Here is a 20466-nt window from a genome sequence, read left to right as displayed (position 1 = left end):
GGCCGTTGTGGGCACCGGGCAATCCCCCGGTCGGCCGCAAGGGTGGGGGCCGGTTTTGGCCCTGGGGGCCATTTTTGTTGCAGAGCCGGTTTTGCAGCATAGCTGCGAAATCGGCCCTGTAATAAAATCGGCTGAAAAGCGGCCCTGGCAAAGCGCTCACCCCCCTCCCGCCTGTGGGGCGGGGGGGCCGGCCGAGCACTTTGCCAGGGCCGGTTTTGGTTCCCAGTCCGGCCCTGCTGCCCATTCAGAAGCAACCGCCACTGGCATTTAGATACTCTTTTGGGAATAGAATGTTGGACAGTGCACCATATTGAAAAGATATCTCCGTTTAACACTCAATAGCTCAATAGCATAATTGAAATGTACAAAAGCAACACATATTGCAAGGCTTTTGATGAGTTCACTCTACCAAACACACATCTGACCAACTTCCTTATCTTTGAATGGAAATAGGTGGAATGTTCATTATTAGAGGCAAAAGAGAGAGTAAAAACACAGAGTTTGGAAAACAAAGGCAGCATGGAATACATTACAAAATAGTAGGACAGCACATTAAATACATGTATGGAAGAATTGTTCATCATTTTAGTTTTAGTCAACATAACAGGTGTGTTTCTAGAGCGCATGGTCGCCTACAACCAGGGCTCTTGACGCATAAGATAAATAATGGATATTTATTGCTACCTAAGACCTTGATTACTAGCACAGAATTCCATGTTGAGCTTTTGGCTGGATGAAATTACTGCACGGAATTAGTGCAGTTATGAGGCATACCCCGCCGAATGGGGAATAACTGTTTTTTCTCGATGGTATTTCATATTGAATTCACCATTCCATGGTGTTTAACGCAGACATTTACCAACTTCTCTGCTACTCCCAATTATTGGTTGAGGGTCCTTTAGGGGATGGGAAAGAAGTCCGAAATGCAAAGCAGTCTAATTCCAAAGGATTGCTATCAGCTGGAATTTTCGGTGTGTGATTTCGGGTCCAGTGTTTCCACTCCTTCGAAATCCGGATTTGGGAATACTGGCTAACATGTAACTTTGTTTTCAAAATTCTGCTCCCCACCACTCATAATCAAGAAAATATTAGTAAACATTTTTATGAGAAATGTTATTGTTTTTTCTATTAATACAAGCAACATATATCAACAAATTACAGTCGTCTTCCCTATGGCGCTGAACGGTTCTTACAGGTGTACGATAAATCATTGAAATCCAAGCACAAAATGTTCCATACATTTGCCCGAGGTATGCGGAAGTTCTTCTACCTATACACACCACTCCATCCATTCTCGCACGCCATTTGATATGTATTGGGTGCGGGGTCGGCTCTCCTCCATCTCCGATTAGTAAACATTTTATCAACCTCAGAAGGATGAAAGGCTTGTTGGATGTGTCGGGATTCAGACGTTTGACTATGAATGTGGTCAAAGAGGCCCCTGAGGGTTTGATGCGTCAATCCACTAAAATAACAGCCGTGCTACTGTCTTTGTAACTGACATGGCGTCCAACAGGCCGCGATGCTTCTATCGCACTCTTGCGACCGATTAACTCATCTCTCTTTCCACCTACCTGGCGGAGGGTCTTTTGCGAGGAATTAAGTGGTAATTGCAGCATTTACGGATGGATACAAATGTGCTGCAACAACGGATTCGGACTCACGCGCCGCTTGTTCCTGTGCGGCTCGCGACGCTTGTAAAGAGGAGGGCAATTAATGAAACAGCTTCTTGGGGAATTCTTAATACGAAAAGCTGCTGCAGTGCGCAGTGGGCAGGAGGAGGCCTGACTGCAGGCTGCAAGAAGAGATCCTAATGACTAATATACATAAAAATGAACACATGATTGCGGTATGAAAGCCTTAATTACAGTGTTCTACTAAAGCAGACATGTGCAATCCGTGCAGCCGTTGACAAGTTTATGAAAGATAAACTCACCAAAAACATTGCGCTGTACATTTATAGAATAATACGATTTTCAAACACTTTTGCAGGTGGTTTTTTTATCAAGCAATGCACCAAAATAATGGCAACAGAGTTCTCTCACAGCTTTTGTCCATATTTTAAGAATTTAGTTTAAATGCACTATGACAGAATTTACAGTATGTCAAATAACTGATGAACACTATTTGCTCGTCCCTTTAACCCATTGGGTGCTGGTGACGGAACCACTCCGTCACCAGCCACGGACGGGATGTGCTAATGACGGAGTGGTTCCGTCATGGCCCCGCCGCCACGCCGTCGGCAGCAATTTCACGCTATTGAGCGGGCGGGGACGTGACGGTACCACTCCGTCACAAGCACAGCGCGCCCGAGGCTCGTGACGGAGTGGTTCCGTCACGAGCATGGCGGCGCCGCGCGGCCCCCCTAGCGCTGTGGCGGAATTACTGCCACAGCCAAGGGGTTAACAAGCATTATCAAAACTGGGGATGCATTAGTATTAGTGGCGACTATAACTTATATGATTCTGCGAAAAGTCTGCTTTTAATTAACCCTTGAATGGACCTCTATCGAAAAAGTGTTATGATCCACACTTAATCTCATTTTAAAGAGGTTATTTCTAACAAAGTTTCAATTACTTTTTTCTTTAGTGATCTCGGACAAGAGCTGCCTCATCTTCTCTCCCTCCTCAGTCGAGCAGTCGAGTAGACGATCGAGTGAGCCGCTTCCACCCGTAACCGCAACCGCTCCCACCGAGAACCACTGTGAGCTCCACGGAGCTGAGCGGAGGGCGTGGAGCAAAGAAGCAAGAAGCCGCAGAGAGCGGCTGCAGGAGCCACAGCGAGCTGACATTACCGGGAGCAGTGAGCTGCCACTACAGCGAACAGCGAGACAACGCTGCTGAGAGCAGTGAGCCGAGAGCAGTGAGCCGTGGTGAGCCGCCATCATCGTGAGTTAATACCGCTTGTCTGCTGTTGCTGGCAGTCGGCAGCCTGCGGCTGGGTCTCGCGGCGGGGCACCACTGCCCCTGTCTTCACCGCTGACAAAGGCGCCCCGCTTACCTTTGTTTGTTGTTTTGCTTAACTATCGACGAGAGCCGCGGGGAGCGTGGGGAGCCCCATGCATTTTGTGAGACCTGAGGAAGAGAGAGGAACAATCGAGTTGAAGTCAGCCTGTTGCCTCCCACCCACCCCCACTGCTGCTGAGCCCTGTCTCTGCCTCCGCCGCTGTTGTGGGTGCTGATCCCATTGTTGGCGGCGGCGGCTGGCCCGGTCTCAGAACTGAGGCGAAGCAAGACGTGAGTGCGGGTGCGAGCGCTGAATAGCTGCGCCTATGTGTGTCTGCCTGGAGCCGCCGAGCCGCCAAACCACTGCTGTGTTGATTGCGGGTGAGCGGAATAAGTCTGCTGCTTGGTCTCTCTTGCCTGTGGTCGGCGGGGCAGAACGGCTGGCGAAGAGCCAATTCAAGTAAACTAAACAACCACATGAGGGTGGCAACAGTGGTTTGTGGGACTGGTGCGACTGGTGTGCCTGAGGTGGATATTGATTGCTTTATAAAACCTAGGCAAGTCAAAGATAGGCTAATCGCATTAAGCTGCGTTGAATATAAAAGTCCGGAGACAAGATAGCCGAAGCAAGCAGAGGACAGCATGAGGTCAGGTCGCGTCCGGGGCAATACAAAGGTTAAAAGACAGACAAAAAACGAAAGCGAATAACCAAGATGTTTGAGGAGGCAAGGGACGAAATACCACCAGAAACCGGTCTGGCAACCCAGAAGAACTGTTCCCCGATAGAAATACCTGTAGATGGAAACACTTCTGGGTTAAAAAAGAGTGGGCAATCACTAAATTCGGAGATAAGTAACAAATAAAAAGGCAATTTTCGTATCAACCAAAAAATGTTTACAAAATTCTGCTTTCTAAAAAATGCGGGGGATACTCTACTTTCAACTACAAGAGATGTGCCAGGTCTTCAATCGCCTCTTCAGCCTTTACAATCAAATCAATTATCACAAATTACTGAAGAACAGAAAACAACTTATAAAAGGAGAAGTCCCAGCATAAAAAGAAATGCTAGTATAGTAGCCACTAGCCCCTTACAAATAACATCAACTCCTCAACAAAACAAAACACGGATGAGTTTTGAAACTACAGGCAAAACACAGACAGGGGGTGTCGAGATAGTCCAAGTTCACAGGCAAAATGAAGCAAAAAAGAGGTCCAATGACGTCCAAGGAGAAAAGCGAGAAAATCAAGAAAATAGCTTTGATTCAAATGGCGACAGTAGACCAACATATAGCAAAAACAGAATTGGCAACTGTGCCATAATCAATACACCAACGATCCATAGCCTAATAAGCCCGCGTGAAAAAACGCTGCTTAGGAGCACTGACTCCAACCAAACGAGGAATGGGGAGGTGCGGGAAGGAACAGACCCACCCCAATCTCAAATAAACAAACACCAAATCATCAATTAGAGCCAAACAGTGGGGGGGGGGAGAGAAACAAAGAGCTGATCTCAGCAAAAAATTTAGCTGAAAACACAGAAGACATAGAGATTTCCTCATACCTCGGAACAGAGGAATGGGAAGGCCTTATGGCCGCTTATACCCAAGACAAAAGCAGGAGTGGGCTTAATGTCAAAACTCAGGATAAGATAATTGAACACAATCAGGAACCACATGAGGGAGGAAAAACAAAGGAAGACCGAAATGAGACAAATAATCCAGCTTGTGTGGAGGGATCACCAAAAAATGCAACCCAGGGAACGGCATGGCCTAGCTTGTTAAAAACAATGCAACTATTGGTAGAAGCACTCCACTACCAGTCAGATAAGATGGATAACCAGCTGAAGCTTTTAGACACCCTGGCTGTTTTTGTGGTTGCTATCGACGGGAGGCTGGGCACATTAAATACATTTCTACAAAACAAGCATGACCAATCCCAAAATAAGATTCTGTGTTGTGGATGTGGCCCAATCATCGACAAACTGGCCTCACTACCATCAATGTTGAGCGACCTATGTACACATATAAATAAGCCCCTGCGAGGAAAAGAGAGTCACTTGTGTGACGGACAAACCGATGCTGAAATAGATAAGCATTCCTTTGAAAGCTGCACTGTGAACATAACAGATAAAATGAAAAGTACAGGAACTCCAAAAATCATTAAAAACGTATGCCCTGGGGCAAAGGACACACAGATTTACAAGAACCGAAAAGAAGATGCCAAAGAGACAATAACAGCGGATGATCAACTGCCATTATTCTCAATGGAAGACAAGGTTGACAAACAACTGAATGCAAAACAAAGGCGAGCGAAAAAACGTAAAGGCAGAAATCAAAAAACAAATTTAGATCGAGAACGATTTAAGCATCTTTTCGGGTCGACGTCACAGTCTGACCAAGGTATATCCGAATCCATAAACGACATCAACAAGAAGGAGCACCCAAAAAGGACACCAAAAAAAATGAAGAAGGAGAAGTTCCGCATCAGGAAGAGACTAGCAGGCCTTCTCCACTAATACACTAATAATGAAAGAAAACAAATTCAAAGATCTAGTTCAGAGCCAGCGAGTAAAGCAGAACGTCATGAACCGTTCGATCATCAACACTACAAGGAATACTACTGAAACAAATGGAATAAGGCTGGGGAGAGAAAGCGACCAGCATATACTACCCAAAATAACGAAGGGGGAACTTAAAGAGTCAGATGACAGCGAACTGGCTTCTAGCAGATAACCATCTATATCTATACATTCAAGGGCAAACCTGAGAGATGATATCCAGGTACACGTAAGGGGTGCGGGAACAGAACTAGCTGTCCTCGGCCGTGGAGATGTGAACCAAAAGTCAAACACAGGAGGACAACAAACACTCTGCCAGAAAGGGAGCGATGAAGTAGAATCCTCTACACATCAAGCATTATTGAAAGCATCTCAAGGACATGAATTTGGACAAGGAAGAAATGACGACAGCAAAAATAACAGGAGCACTGGAGATATAAGAAGTACAACAAATATTGAATGGTTTAACCCGGATTACATCTCTAAAGGAAGGCATGATATACTGAATAGAGGCAATATTTTACGGCTGTTATCTCACATTCCATCCCTGGCTGGTGTGACAACCCTGGACCTGGTCTCAATTGAATTTATAACAGAAGATGGAACAAAGGCGGAAAAACCAAAAGCAACATGGATAACATCTTTAGTTGCACAAAAATTACTGGCAGAGATTCAAACCTTTAAAAATTGAGGGATAACAATAGCCCCTTATGTAAAACCAAAATATCCTGATCTAATAATTCCAGCAGTAATAGATAGAGAACAGAACTCCTTCAATAGATCTGGAATACCAGTACTTAGAGGAGCAATAAGGACAGACGGAGCAAGAAGCGTGGATGATCTTAAAGTTAGGGGACGTACTTTCGATGGCGCATCAATAGGACCAATCGATCTAAGATAGATCGCCAGAACAATTAATAATCAGGTAAATTGACCAACAAACAATCACCCTAAATCAAGCGGGCAAAACCATTTTAGAATATGCTCGTGGAACATCAACGGCCTAGCCTCTAAAATGTCCAATTCAGAATTTGTCAGCTATATAAGATCTTTTGATATTGTGACCCTTTAAGAAACATGGCAAATAGAGCCCCCGCATCTGCATGTTTTTCTGTGTTTTTTCACCAGTGCAGTGAGAATAGCAAAATATGGACATCTTCAAGGCGGACTAGCGACTTATGTTTCGGTCACAAGTGCCTATGAGATCAGGGAACTTGAACCAATCACTCCTGATTTAAAGATAATAAATCTGTCCACCTTGAAATCAGGCAAGAAGGGCACAAATCTTATACTGATCAACGTCTATATCCATCCAAAAAGGAAAGGTAGTAAAAGAATTATGTAAATACCTGGAGGAATGTATAAACAATGCACCGACAACAGATCTTATGATCACCGGGGACTTCAACCTTAATCTGATGGGAACCTCAACAGATGATGAGAACCATTATCAAAATATAGCCTGGAATATACCGCAACAAGAGAGTTCAGAAATATCCAAATATTCCAAGTTAGATAAGCAGGTGCTAGAGAATCTCGAGTCCTATAACATCAGAGCACTAAATGGGAGATTTATCGGAGGTAATCCACCAGCGTGTACATTTCACACAACAAGATTCAGTAAAATATTGGACTATACCTTTATGTCACTATCCTTATTTCATCAAATTGCCTCATTTCAAATAGGGAAAAAAACTGATAGCGACCACTGCCCTCAGGAAATCCTACTCAATATCAGCAAACCTAAATTTGAGCGATCCCTGGTACCTAAAGATTCAATTCATACCATCAACTACAAAATGATTAAGTACTCGGCAGTGAATGATGGAGGCCTGCAAGAAACGGCGAAGCGGCACTTTGATGAAAGAATTGGAGCAAGCGAAGTTGAGAAATGGGAGAGTTTTCTAACAACTATGGCAGGATACTCCACAAATCCAAAGCTCCAAAAGGGACTGAATGACAGCAACATGATTTCTTTTACAAAAGAATAAAAAGTGAAGATAAAACGCACAAAAAAGTATCTTTCACACAATGCGTCAACTTAGGTATTTCCCAAGGGATACGGCGAAACATGACCTTGTACGAGAATTGAAGGTATCTTTGAAAAAAACAAAATGGGAAGCGAATAGAGCAATGAAGGACAGCATGTGGGCAAAACTACATGCAGATACCAAGCAGAATGACAGGGCAAGATTCTGGAAAACCATCAATTCCTTTATAAACTCAAGGCATGACGGAGTCTCCTCTAATATCACCGAAGAAGCATGGGCAAACCATCTTAAAGATCATTTCAAACAACATAGAGACATCAATTTGGAGACAGAAACTGATAACAACAAATCAAAGCCACTGCGCGGAATTCGCTACAAACAAGAAGGCCGTATTACAACCACGAACATAAGAGTGACAAACCTACAAAAGATAATTACGCGCCAAATCAAAAAAGGAAGAAGAGAGGGGGTGCCAGGCCCGAATGGAATCCCTCCCATTCTTTACAAACAGAATGAAAGTGAACGGGCTGCAGCACTCGAGCCACTATTTTTGGAAATTAAACAGTTTAATATACTACCTGGTTCCTGGAAGGGCTCTATTATTTCTCCAATATTCAAGTCACGGGATAAGTCTCTACCACGTAATTATAGATTGGTCGCTCTTATGGATAACAAGGCAAAGTATTTTGCTGGGATCCTTTTGGAGGAATTGCAGGCCTGGGCTACAGAAAAATCCCTAATTCCTGTTAATCAGACGGGTTTTGCCAAATCGGTTGGGACAACAACCAATATTTTAACTATGGGTCTTCTAATTGACAAAGCCAAAACTACTAAAATGCCAATCCACTTGTGCTTTATAGATTACAAGGCGGCTTTCGACCACATTAATCGGAATCATCTATGGTCCAAACTGAAGAAGTGGGGGATACCAGGGCCATTGCTAGACCTGCTGATTAACTTGCATAGTGAAACATGGATTCAGGTGAAGCTGGGCGACGGCTCTCACTTTTCAAGACGTATCCCAACCAATAAGGGTCTCAAACAGGGATGTGTTCTGGCCCCAACGCTTTTTAACTTGTTCTTCGGAGACCTTATTCTGATTCTTAATAGCTGCAATTCTCATGCACCTAAACTAGGTGGTCAAATACTGCCAACACTACTCTACGCGGATGACATAGTTCTAATCAGCTATACAAAAATAGGGCTGCAAAATCTTGTGGATGCCACGCAGAGATACTCTGATGAAAACCAATTGACGGTAAATCTGGAGAAGACTCAAACAATGTCAATTAACAAGAAAGGGAAAAATCCACACGGCTGGTTTTGGAACAACATCCTTATAGAAGATACAACAGTGTATAAGTATCTAGGAGTTAAAATTGACAATGGTGGCCAGTTTACCACTCAGAAAGCCAGCATCAGAGGTAAAGGTATTGCTATAGCAATTTCTCTAAAAAAACTAAATAGCAGATTTACCAGTCATCTCTTCTGCCCCGTCACAAGTTATACGAGCCAAACTCTTGCCCACAATTACTTACGGGAGTGAAGTACAGAGAGGAAGAGATGCAGCGATTTTGGATAAAACTGTGACAGCTGTATATAGGATCATCTTCAGCCTGCCAAAATATACTTCCCCGGCTCAACTTAGGCTAGAGTTTGGCGGCCAGAAACAGTCTCTGGCAAGACAAGGAGCGTACATAACCACTTGGGACAAAGTCCGGAAGGCCAAAAAGGGAACCTTAAACGGCTACTTATGGTCGGAACTAGAGCGAAATCCAGCCTCGCCATCCTCTAAGTATTTGAAAAAAAGCCTGGTGAACCTAGGATTACAGGAGTTGTGGAATACCCCTACTAATCATACAACGGTTAAAAGATTAGTAAAGAAAACAATTAAACATCTTTCATGGATTGAAGATAAGGCGTCTCTAGCTAAAAGGTCACATGGTTGGATAATCCTAAACTCCTATTCTAAGCAAGGTCAACAGAGCTACCTTGACTTGGGGTACTCAAGAACTACAAAATTGAAGTTTTTAAAGTACAGATTGGGCCTGCTACCTTGTATATGCCATCTTCCACACTGGCTTAAGGATAAAGTGGGATCCCTCTGTCGTTTATGTGGCATGGCGTCTGAGGACATGCCACATTTTGCTGGAGGAACGGAAACGTTTGTTGAAATTCCAATTTAACCAGCGAGGAATACGCTCACGAAGACATGCAGTTCTTGCCTGCTTTGTACCCAACGATCCGCAGTTGAACTGTAGCTTGGTGAAGTTTATGAAGGAGGTGGAAAAAAAGATGCTGAAACTTGACCCTTCATTAAGCTCTTAGAGGATATTAAATCAAGCTGAATTATATTTAATAATGTTTGTTTAAAAAGTTTTAAATCTATGAAGGTGGCGGAAAAGAGGATGTTGAAACTCAACCCTTCACTAAGCTCTTAGAGGACATTAAAATCAAGCTGAATCTTATTTAAAAATGTTCGTTAAAATGTATTAACTTCATGATTTTAAATGGGAAATCTGAAATAGAACATATATTATTTTACGTAGATGTAATTTTATGGTTAGGGTGAAAAATGTATTGTGTGTAGATGATTTTTTTTAAATTGAGATATTGCAATGGTTTTAATTAACTATGCAAATAAAAATGTACTTACTTACTTACTTACTTACTTACTTACTGATAGGTCTCGCCTATGCAAAAGTTATTAGTGGGGTTAAGGAGAGTGAGTGGAGTGTTGTAAATTAGAGTGGAGTGTTATGGAGTGGCGTAGTGAGTCGTGAAGTGGCATAGAAATGCATAAACGCAGAGTAGAGTTGAGTACCGTCGAGCGAAGTGGAGTGGCATAGAGTGAGGTGGTGTAGAGTGTTGTGGAGGGAGTAGAGTCCCGTAGAGTGAAAGGGTGCAGAGTGGAGTAGTGTGGCATAAAGTGTAGTAGAGTGTCAAAATGGAGTAGAGTGTTGTGGCATAGAGTGTTATGGAGTGGTATAGAGCAGAGTGGAGCGGTGTAGAGAGAGTTGCAGAGTAGAGTATTGTAGGGTGACGCAGAGTGGAGTAGATTGTCATAGAGTGAAATGGCAAAGAGTGGAGTAGTGTAGGAAAATGGCATGGTATAGAGTGGAGTCAAGCATTGTAGAGTTCAGTAGTGTACAGTGCAGTGGCATAGAGTTTCAGAGTCTAGGCATAGAGTGGGGTGCAGTGGTGTTGAGTGGAGCAGTGGAAACGAGTGGAGTGTGTGTCATAGAATAGAATGGAATAAAGTGGCAAGGAGTGGCATAGCAGGAGTTGCGTAGAGCGTCGTAGAGTGGAGTAGTATTGTAGAGTGGGCGGTTGAAGACGGGAAGGTTTGGCCTGTGGCTACTGTTGCCCATTCCTGCCTAGAAGCACTCGGGTAGCCAAAAGAGTCTCACTATGCGGACATGGAGCACAAAACAAATTCATTCTCTGCCTGTGTCTGTGTTTGTTTTGCTTCACCTTTTCCCTCGCCTATGAAAAGCCTCTGCGCCTTGCCTTTTACAGGTACTCACGTGCCTTTCTAAGGTATGTCAGTGAGCTTGGGCCACCATCATCACTGTCCAGGGTGCAGGAAGTAGTGAAGAGCCACATTCATCAATCATGTGCCTTGCTACTGTTCTGTGGTCCATTAACTAGGTGGCACCAGGCTAACTAGAGTCAGAGCTTGTAGAAGGTCCTTCATGTTTCTGGTGCATGCACTTTGAGCCCAGGCATCCATGCACAAAATGCCCCCAAGTGTCGAGCTCTGTGATCTATATGTACTAAAGATTACACAGTCCATCAGGGGATGCAAAGCAATATATTGCTGCACATATTAGTCTTTAAAATGGTTAGTAAATTGCTGATAACCTTTAGTCGCATTGTTTCATGTAGGTGACCACAGAAAACCGCCACAAATAAGGGCTAGTCTATCCCATTCAGTGCAAAGACTTTTCCCTTTTCAACATAGAACCATTAACCTAGTGCTGCTACCATCTCTGTTTCACTAAACATCCAGCAAGAAATTTGCAACACAATGGTAAACTGAGTGACCAATCATGCTTCTCAAGTGATAAGTCTTAACCACAAATAGTAGGCAAACTGAATGTAATGTTTTTCTCAGCCGGTTGCATTGGTCATAAAGTGTGTTACTTGTAATGTAAAATATCGCAATTGGCTAGGGATTCTGAAGAAAATAGTAGGAGGTACTATATTTAGTGGTAAAGTTTTGATCCTCATTACTAACAAAAAGCATGGACAGCACAGTGATGACAGTCAGCTAGTGATTAAGATGCACAAAACCTTCATTTGGATCACAAAAGAGGGTGCCAACCTAGTGCAGCTGCCTGTAATTCATGTCTGGCATTGTATTACTCCATTAAATTGTGTGCCTTCTCTGTCCGCTTATATATATATATATATATATATATATATATATATATATATATATATATATATATATATATATATATATATATATATATTTATTCTATATATATATATATAGTCAACATGTCCATTTTACAAAGTAGCAATCCTCACAAGACATTCTTTATTGTAGCTATTAGAACTGTACTATACTTTATCTCTTTCGAAGTTCACTGCAACCCCGTTAAGCTGGGCATTGACTTCTCAACTAAGCAGCCATGGAAAATTAGAAGCCTTGAAAGGCCAACTTTCCATCGCAGACCAAGTAACTAGTGTCCTGAGTTTAAGAGAACACTGCAGTCTGCTCTCTGGTATTATTGAGTGGTCCTGAGACGTCAAGGAGAGTTGAGAAAGGCTTGAAAACTAAAACTTGTTCAATGTCACTATGCTGGTCATAGGCCAACATTTGTGATAAATTCCATGTTCAAGATCATTTTCCAGCTGGCAAATGCCAATGTACCTGTGGCCAACAAAATATATTAAACAGCTGATGTCACTAAATCAGACAGAACAATCCTATTTTAAAAAAATCTCACACTTTGATGCATTGCAAGTAAAAAAATAATTGCTAAGTGGAGAATAGTTAAAGTCGCCTATTGACGTCATCACCCTGGACACTGACCGCATCCTCAAGGAATTTATTACCACGTAAACCAAGATGGCCTGGCACTAGCTCTCTTACTAAACAAGTCAAACTATTCCCCTTAGAGATCAACCCTGCAACTGCCTTTCATGTCCTTGTCCTTTTTCTTTGAGTTTGTGGCAATGCCCCGCTCCATCACCTCCCAGTCTCCACAGTGACCTCACTTAAGAGCATCCCACATACTGCAGCATGCCTGATGAAGAAATGTGACAATATCGCCCTACCTTAATGCAGGGCCGGACTGGGAACCCGAAACCGGCCCTGGCAAACTGCTCAGCTGGCCCCGCTGGAGTGAGTGGGAGTGCAGCTGAGCAGTAAATGTAAATGTAAATTGATACTTGTATAGCGCACTACTCACCCGCAAGGGTCTCAAGGCGCTTGTACGAATACCGCTGCTGAACCCATCCTGGCTTTCCCTGTGAGGTGTCCACTCCTGGGCACCCCCAAGGTGGAGGCCAGGCATCCTTAGCGTTGTGGAGATTAAGCAAGCTATTGCCCAGAGTTGCAGAGTGGGACTCCATGATTGGAATAGGCACCGAGGCAAGAATTATCAGGTCCGTGGAATTTTGAGCTCAAGACCCGCCGAGGCGGGGAATTGAACCCTGGTCCCGGGCTAGACCTCTGCATCAGGGTCTGCCGCTCTAACCATTGAGCCACACTTCTCCAGTTTGCAAGGGCTGGTTTCGGCCGATTTTGTTACCGGGGGCCAATATTTCCGACCCCGGTAACAAAACCGGCCCCCAGGGGCCCAAAACTGGCCCCCACCCTATCGGCCAACCGGGGAAACGCCCGGTGCCCGCTACGGCCAGTCCGGCCCTGTCTTAATGGAACTTCACTTGCTACCTTTGCCAGCCTGCACCGTCTGCATAATTACCATCATCATCTACAAGGCCATCACGATCGGCAACCCACTCCAATCTGGCTGATAAGGTCACCATTTCAGGAAAAAAGCAATGCAACAGGTCTTCTCCATTAATGAACCCACAATCTGGCACAACATGTCCATACTCCTTGGGATAGCCCTAATCCTGCTGTAATTTGGTAAACCGCTAAATAAACACCTCTTCAAAGAACACTACATCACAATGCAGAAACAGTCCACTCTTGCTCTTAGAAATTAACTAGTCCGCCGATAATGCATTGACTGAATCCCCTGTGATTCTGTCCACAGCTCTGCTGGCTTTCAGCTGGACTTGTGCGACACAGATACCACATAGATATATTCATCATGGACTGCTACATATTATGGTCCTAATTTATGGCATTTTGGTGTAGGGCAGTGCAAGACACCATGCTGCGCTGCCCTATGCCAAAGTGAAAGGGCAGGAATGCACAGTTTCCTTTCCTTTGTGCCTGTGCTGGCACCGTTTTGGCAGCCTAGAGCCAATGTAGGTACCCTTGCTCCATGGTGCAAGGGTACGTCTGTTGCAGGCAGAATTGTTTTTGTGCGGGAAGGGACAACTTCCTGCACAAAACAATCCTACAAGGAGTTTTCCCTTTTTCTATGTGTGCTGTGGAATGCTGCACACATGGAAAGAGGAAAAAAGAGGAGAAATTAACACATTTCCCCTCTTTATGCCTCATCTCAGGAGGCGTACGGATTTGACGCTTCCCCAGGTTTACATCTCTTTGTAAATCTGGGGTTGCGTCAAATTCCATAGGTGTTGCATGGGAAAATTAATCGCAAAGCCCATAGAATGCTTCCTGGATGCAGGGTAGGGCGACACATTGATTTGTGCTGCATCGCCTTACTCATGATATATGAGGCCACTAAAAGCCACGCAGGGTGGCTTTGTGTGACTTCATAAGTCTTTATGAGAACCCTGTCTCACGCATGTACCACTTTACATGGTGCAAAATTGATGCAGGGCTCTCATAAATAAGACCCTATGTGTGCTCTAAAGGTAAAGAGAAGACAGCTATTTATACTCTGCAACCTGGTTTATGGATACTCCTGTGTCTTGGATATGTTTATTTATTTTGCGGATTGTTGCATGCATCCATAAGATGAAAGGAACACTTATTTAAGTGGCATTGCAAAGAAGAACAGAAGGTCCAAATGGTGTGGGATGATAGGCTTCTGCTAAATGATCCAAAGGTTTGAAAACATTCAGCTTATATCAGCAGTCTATGAGGTGTCCATCTCAACAAATGGTCACCCATGCCTCTGCTGAGAAAGTTTCACTCATACAGTGGAAGTGATCTAGGTACCATAATTGACAGAGCGCTAAAGGCAAATCCATAACATATTGGCAGACATTCACAAGGCTTGGAACACTGGAATCATGGAGTACAATTCACACAGATTCACCTTGGCTGTGAACGGTGGTCCACTATACTGTTTTCTAGGGAAAATCTGGCAATAGCCCCCTGTACAATATTCTAGCTTAGGCACAGTATTATAACCTGGGCACTTTGCTGCAGAATATGATGAAATCCAGGTGTCCAATATAATTGTGTGTCAACAGATATCTTTATGAGACCACTCATGTTTGAGCACAGTGTTCAAGCTTGAATTCTTGTTTTTCTGAAGCAACCTGTCTTTGCAGACTCTTGCTCTGTACAAGCAGGAATGTTAATGGATATAACAAACGTTTTGTCTTCCAGTTGTCATATATGTCTTTAGGATGTCTGCAATTTCTGTGCAACTGAACTTAATGATGTGCAGCCAGATCTTGAGCACTGATCACAATGTGAACATTGGTACATATATGTGAGCAAATGTATTCCAGATTGTGTTATCAATATCTAGTTATCATAAATCAGTTTTGAGTTCATATGTCCTTTGTTTCTGCTTGCTGTGATTCTGAAGATAATTTGGTGTTACTAATTATCCACTGTCTTTGGTTTTGGAACCGTTTTTTCACCTCATAGTTCGCCATAAAGCTAATGAAGCTTAAGTAGGCAATTTACAACAGTGAGAAAAATGAAGTGCAACTGTGGAAAATAAATACATTTCCACAAAATGGGTCACAGGAGCATTGGAATATTATATAAGGGATACAGTATTCCCTGCCGTACATTATAAGGATATTGCAAGGCACCAAGGAGTTCCATATCCAGATATAGGAATGAAGCCGAAGGCCGAGTTCCTTTGTAAGGTTATGGAACTCCAAGGTGACTTGAAATATCCTTCTCATATACGTCTGGGGTACTTTGTCCCATATAATACATGGTCACAGCATCACCTTTCACACAAACCACTTAAAACCTTGCTGCATAGCTCTGCATAGCTCTTTCATATGAAAGAGTAAGCATGTTTGCAAACATGAAGACTAAAAACAAAATCTCTAGTGCAAAATTAAAGATATTTGTTGCAAACAGATATTAGAAACAGTTCAATACAAGTTAGTTCTTAAACAAAATGTGTAGAAACATGGAGAAATATTTTAGCTTTTCTCGAAGGAGTGCAAAAAAAATATTCTCTCTGCTTGTGATTGAAAGCTATAAAATAGAGCAGAAGAAAGAAAAACAATATTTCCTTTTCGTTGATTTTTGACAGCTGCTTCAATTATGCTCTGTGACCAGACAAGCCTTCCACCTAGCTGCTGGCAGCAGCAACTGTGACGTCAGAATTCTACTGTAATACCTTAAAATATTCAAGTTCTGATGTTGTTTATTTATAATCGGTGACTGAATGCATCACGTCGCCAATTATAAAGAAATTAGAGTCTGCTGTTTATACAGGGATTACAGAATTCCTTTGTATTCTTTCAAAAACTGGAGAAATGTGCAGTGTCACATTTACCACACATGTAGAATTTGTAGTGATCCATTATTACTATTGCAGTTCTAGGCTCTTATTATTGCAGTTCCAGGGTGCAAGCACCGAATGCCTGCAATGGTTTCCTATCAGTATAATGTTAGTGAAAAGAATCTACATAAAAATGCACAAAATGTTAGATAACATTGTTGTCACACTTCATTCCTCATTCGTTGCACTGTAACCCTCAATGATGCGGTGACACCGTTTTGCAATGCTATCATCGTATATCGGTATAACTACAGGATTTTGCACAGGACTCTAAAGTAACACTTTCTTATTTAGACAACTTTGTTAATTACCGTTGATGCTCAGCTATCACAATGTTTTCCAAGATGCAAGAATAAGAAGTGAAACTTTTAGATTAAGATTTCAAACTGGGAGATATAGTAAAAAAAAAAAAAAAAACGAAAAGACATATCTCATAAATTGAAAAACTGCTATATAAAGTCTTACCTTTAGTACTTCATTATACTCAGGATTGATATTGTTGGGTTTGATTTTGGTCTTGCGTTTACTTTGGCGTGACTTGTCTGGTAAAAGATAAGCTTTGACATAGCTGTTGATGAAAAAAGAAACCTGTTAGACCTTATCCTACACATTTTGTGCATTTAGCATTGGTAAAATTACAGCACGTTTTTGCTACTCAGATTTCGCTTTGTGGTGGAAACACTCGAAATGTTGAGGTATCACAATATCGTTACAAAAATAAAAGAGGAGTATCCCCTCGTTGGCAGAGAGATTATTCTCTGGACATAGGCTTAAGTGCTCTAGTCAGCACAATATGCCCCAACCTATTAGCGGATAATGCATATCCTTATAGAAGACCCCTCACTCACCAACCTAGTTGGTGACATGCTTCATCATCGGGGTCCCACCCCATAGGCCGAGTGCCTACAGGGTGTGCTGCGACACCTGACTACAGTGGAGCTGGTTAGTATTTTCTTTTATGTGTGCGTAACGATCAAAAAAGTGAGTTTAAAAAGGGCCAAAACTACTCACTGCAAGTATTTATTCTTGAGTGCTTGAACCCTTGTTAAAAATGTGTGGCACCTGTGCCTAATTAGGTAGGCTTTGGTGTCAAAAGTAGTGTTTAAAAATAGCAAAGTGTGCTATGTGAGATGTGATATTTACAACGCTATTAGTTAAAAGGTCTACATGTTTCAACCATTGTATATATTCATTGGTTTTCATCAGGACCGTGTTATATTGAACTGGGTGGTCCGCACACGCTAAGGTGCGTCCTGCCCTAGTCCAAGTTAGAGTTCACAAATTGCAAACTCGTGTAAAATAGTGCGTTTTTCTTTTTAAGAAAAAAAAAACCCTGTAAAGAAACAGGAAAACAAAAGACAGGAAGGGGTCACATACCGGGGTAGACAATACACATGTACTACATTTAACACATATATTACTAGTCTTTACCCCATTCAAATCAATAGATGGGGTCATGCCAGAGTTTAGAATCAAACAATAGGATCCATCTATTGAGGTCACGCAACAGTGATTCAGTGTTTTTACCGGACTGTGCCTTTCAATAGAGAACCAGCGCCAAAAGATGAGGTGTCGGACTGGTATTGGCGTCTGGGAATATAGTGTGAAAAAGGGGGCGTACTATGGGAGAGTGATCTTAATGGTGCTGTGATGTGGACGGCTGCAAAGGTTGTGAGCAGTCGTGGCGTCGCTATCGTGAATCGCAACTTGTTTTTAGCTTTTAGCTTACGCTTCGTTGCGGCACTACCGCTTCATGGGCACCAGCGTTTCCAAGACGGCAAGAGTCCGTCTCCTGAAAAATGATAGAGAACAGATGCCATGTGTGAGCTTACTGGCTGATCGGGTCGGGCGATTAGGTATAGCCTGCGGGATCGTGTAGTAAATCGTTCCCGCATTCAGGTCAGCCCAATGGTACTTACTTGCAGCTTCTGATCATCAGGCGGAAAACCTACTTGGTTCCGGCTGGAGGTGCCCCGAGGAATTCCCGGGTTATCCGTGGTTGCCGGTAAAGTAAACCCGTAGCGTTTCCTGGTTGGGCATGGCCTCGTCACGTGGCCTCAGCACGTGAGTCGTTACAGGCCAATCAGATCATTTGGAAGTGAAAGGTAGGCGGTGTACTCCGTCCCCGGAAGCCGCTTCGAGGATTGTTTACATTGCCATGGAGATTGCGCTGGTTGTTTTATTTATTTTAAATGGAATCGAGGCCTGCCATGCGAGTTCTCAGGATTGACAACTACAGGGATTAGTTGCACAATATTTGTTGAGTAATCAATGGATAGTGCAATTGGCAGTTGAGGATAGCTGCTTAGTTTTACTGTACATATGGCTGATGGGGACAGGTCTTAAGTCATTACACTGTTCCACGGGATATTATCATTCAAGCCTGACTTGTGGGTGGAGAGTCTATAAACCCACCTCTGTTCTTTTTCGAATAATCGTTGAGTCAGGTTGGCTCCTGGTTTGACTTGTTCAATAATTGTCCATTGAAGGTCATCTGGTGTGTGACCTGCGGACAATATCGTTGGCAGAATATAATGTCCCTCATATCCTCTATTGTCCAATTGGTATTATTAATAGAAAATATACACGCAATAGGAGACATTTGTACATATTTATCATAAAAATATGTACATAGACGAAGTCTGTATCTGTACATGCTTCTTATGCTTAAAATAAGTGCTTAACTCAATTGTTAGGACAAGTATATGGGTAAAACAGATTTGATTGGGAATTTCAAAGGGTTTGTTAAAAACTGTCGAATCGACTCAGATGCTACTGCATCTGACACACTGGAGGGAGGTGGGGGTGGTAGATTGTTTGGATGTATTTTAAACCTCAAAGGGACAGCTGTCTTGTTACCTTTTCAAACTCACACTATATCCAGGTGATATTGGCGGCATCAGAATAGCGAAACATACATTTTCTCTATCAGTAAACTTAAAGGAAACCTCACATTGCTCATTAACGAATAACACCGTCATAGTGGCTGGATATGAATCGAGAAATAACCAAGGTTACTGTGTTTGGACACTGCAGTATTAGTAAAACCATTGCAAAATCTAAGATTTTCAAATCCAATACGACTGGAGATATGTGTTGAGTCTTCTGTCAAATTTAAGTTGTGCATCATCTGTCACAAAGGTGACTTTACACATAGAGGGCCATATTATCAAGAAAGGGTGATACATTATTGCCGCTTTTATCGGCAGGAAACTGCCGATTAAAGCGGCGATAATGGGCTTGATAATATCCCCTTTTGAATTCCCATAGAAGCCCAGGTTAACACCAGAAACTGGGCTTCTATGGGAATTCACAAGGGCATATTATCAAGCCCATTGTCGCCGCTTTCGCGACAGTTTCTTGCCGATAAAAGCGGCGATAATGTATCGCCCTTTCTTGATAATATGCCCAGAATCTTTAATCATAAAACTGGACTATCATTTTGCCCAGGCCTGTGAATATATTTGATATTAGGAAAAAAGCCTCCTTGCACATGATTGAAAAATGAGATCTGTAGTATACGCCCAATGTGAATTTAGAGTTTAGAAATCTACTTTCTAGAAGTAAGAAGGATTGCATTTTACAAGTATCAGTAGACAAGAGACCTCTTCTTAAATGTGTCCTTCATAGAGTCTTGATCCTAAGTAAAGCAAAACAGAAGGGTAGCTGAAAACAAAGCATCTGAGAGATTGATATCATATGTGTTAATTACTTTTAGTCAGCGTAGTATGTATTGGAAGGGGAATGGTTTGTAGAATGACAAATGTGCATAATTATCAAAATAATGTTCTGATATAGGTCACCAGGACATTTTGAACCTCAAAAGCATGTAGCACATGGAGTGCAAGCCTATACACATATGTATGTATTCATATTTTGGACAAGAAAAGCATGTGACATAACTTTTTTCCACAGGGAGAAGACAACATTTCCAACGAAAGAAAATTGGCTATTTAGTAGTTTACAAGAGATGCAATTAACTGAATATGTGAGGACTATGAACTTCCCCTCTGACATAGCAGGATGCAGATGCTGGTAGATGTGCCACTGTCTGGAAAAATAACACCCATCATGAAAGGATGATCTCTGAAGTACATGAATGAGCTACACCATATCACTGTATGGAAAGAGGAAAGAGAGATTTTTATAATTGA

At 42.5% G+C, this 20466-nt stretch overlaps 1 protein-coding gene across 1 annotated transcript in view; it reads right to left on the bottom strand.

Annotated features, from left to right (window-relative positions):
• SYTL5 (synaptotagmin like 5) overlaps positions 1 to 20466 on the bottom strand; it is a 684371-nt gene that overhangs the window by 106917 nt on the left and 556988 nt on the right. Inside the window, exon 13 of the mRNA XM_078658261.1 lies at positions 16778 to 16880. Coding sequence (XP_078514387.1) covers positions 16778 to 16880 — 103 coding nt within the window. The remainder of the gene's footprint in view (positions 1 to 16777; positions 16881 to 20466) is intronic.

Source organism: Lissotriton helveticus, chromosome 8 (assembly GCF_964261635.1).
Source record: "Lissotriton helveticus chromosome 8, aLisHel1.1, whole genome shotgun sequence".
Taxonomy (NCBI): domain Eukaryota; kingdom Metazoa; phylum Chordata; class Amphibia; order Caudata; family Salamandridae; genus Lissotriton; species Lissotriton helveticus.
Note: the sequence above shows the minus strand (reverse complement) of the source record. Positions and strands in the feature narration are given on the sequence as shown.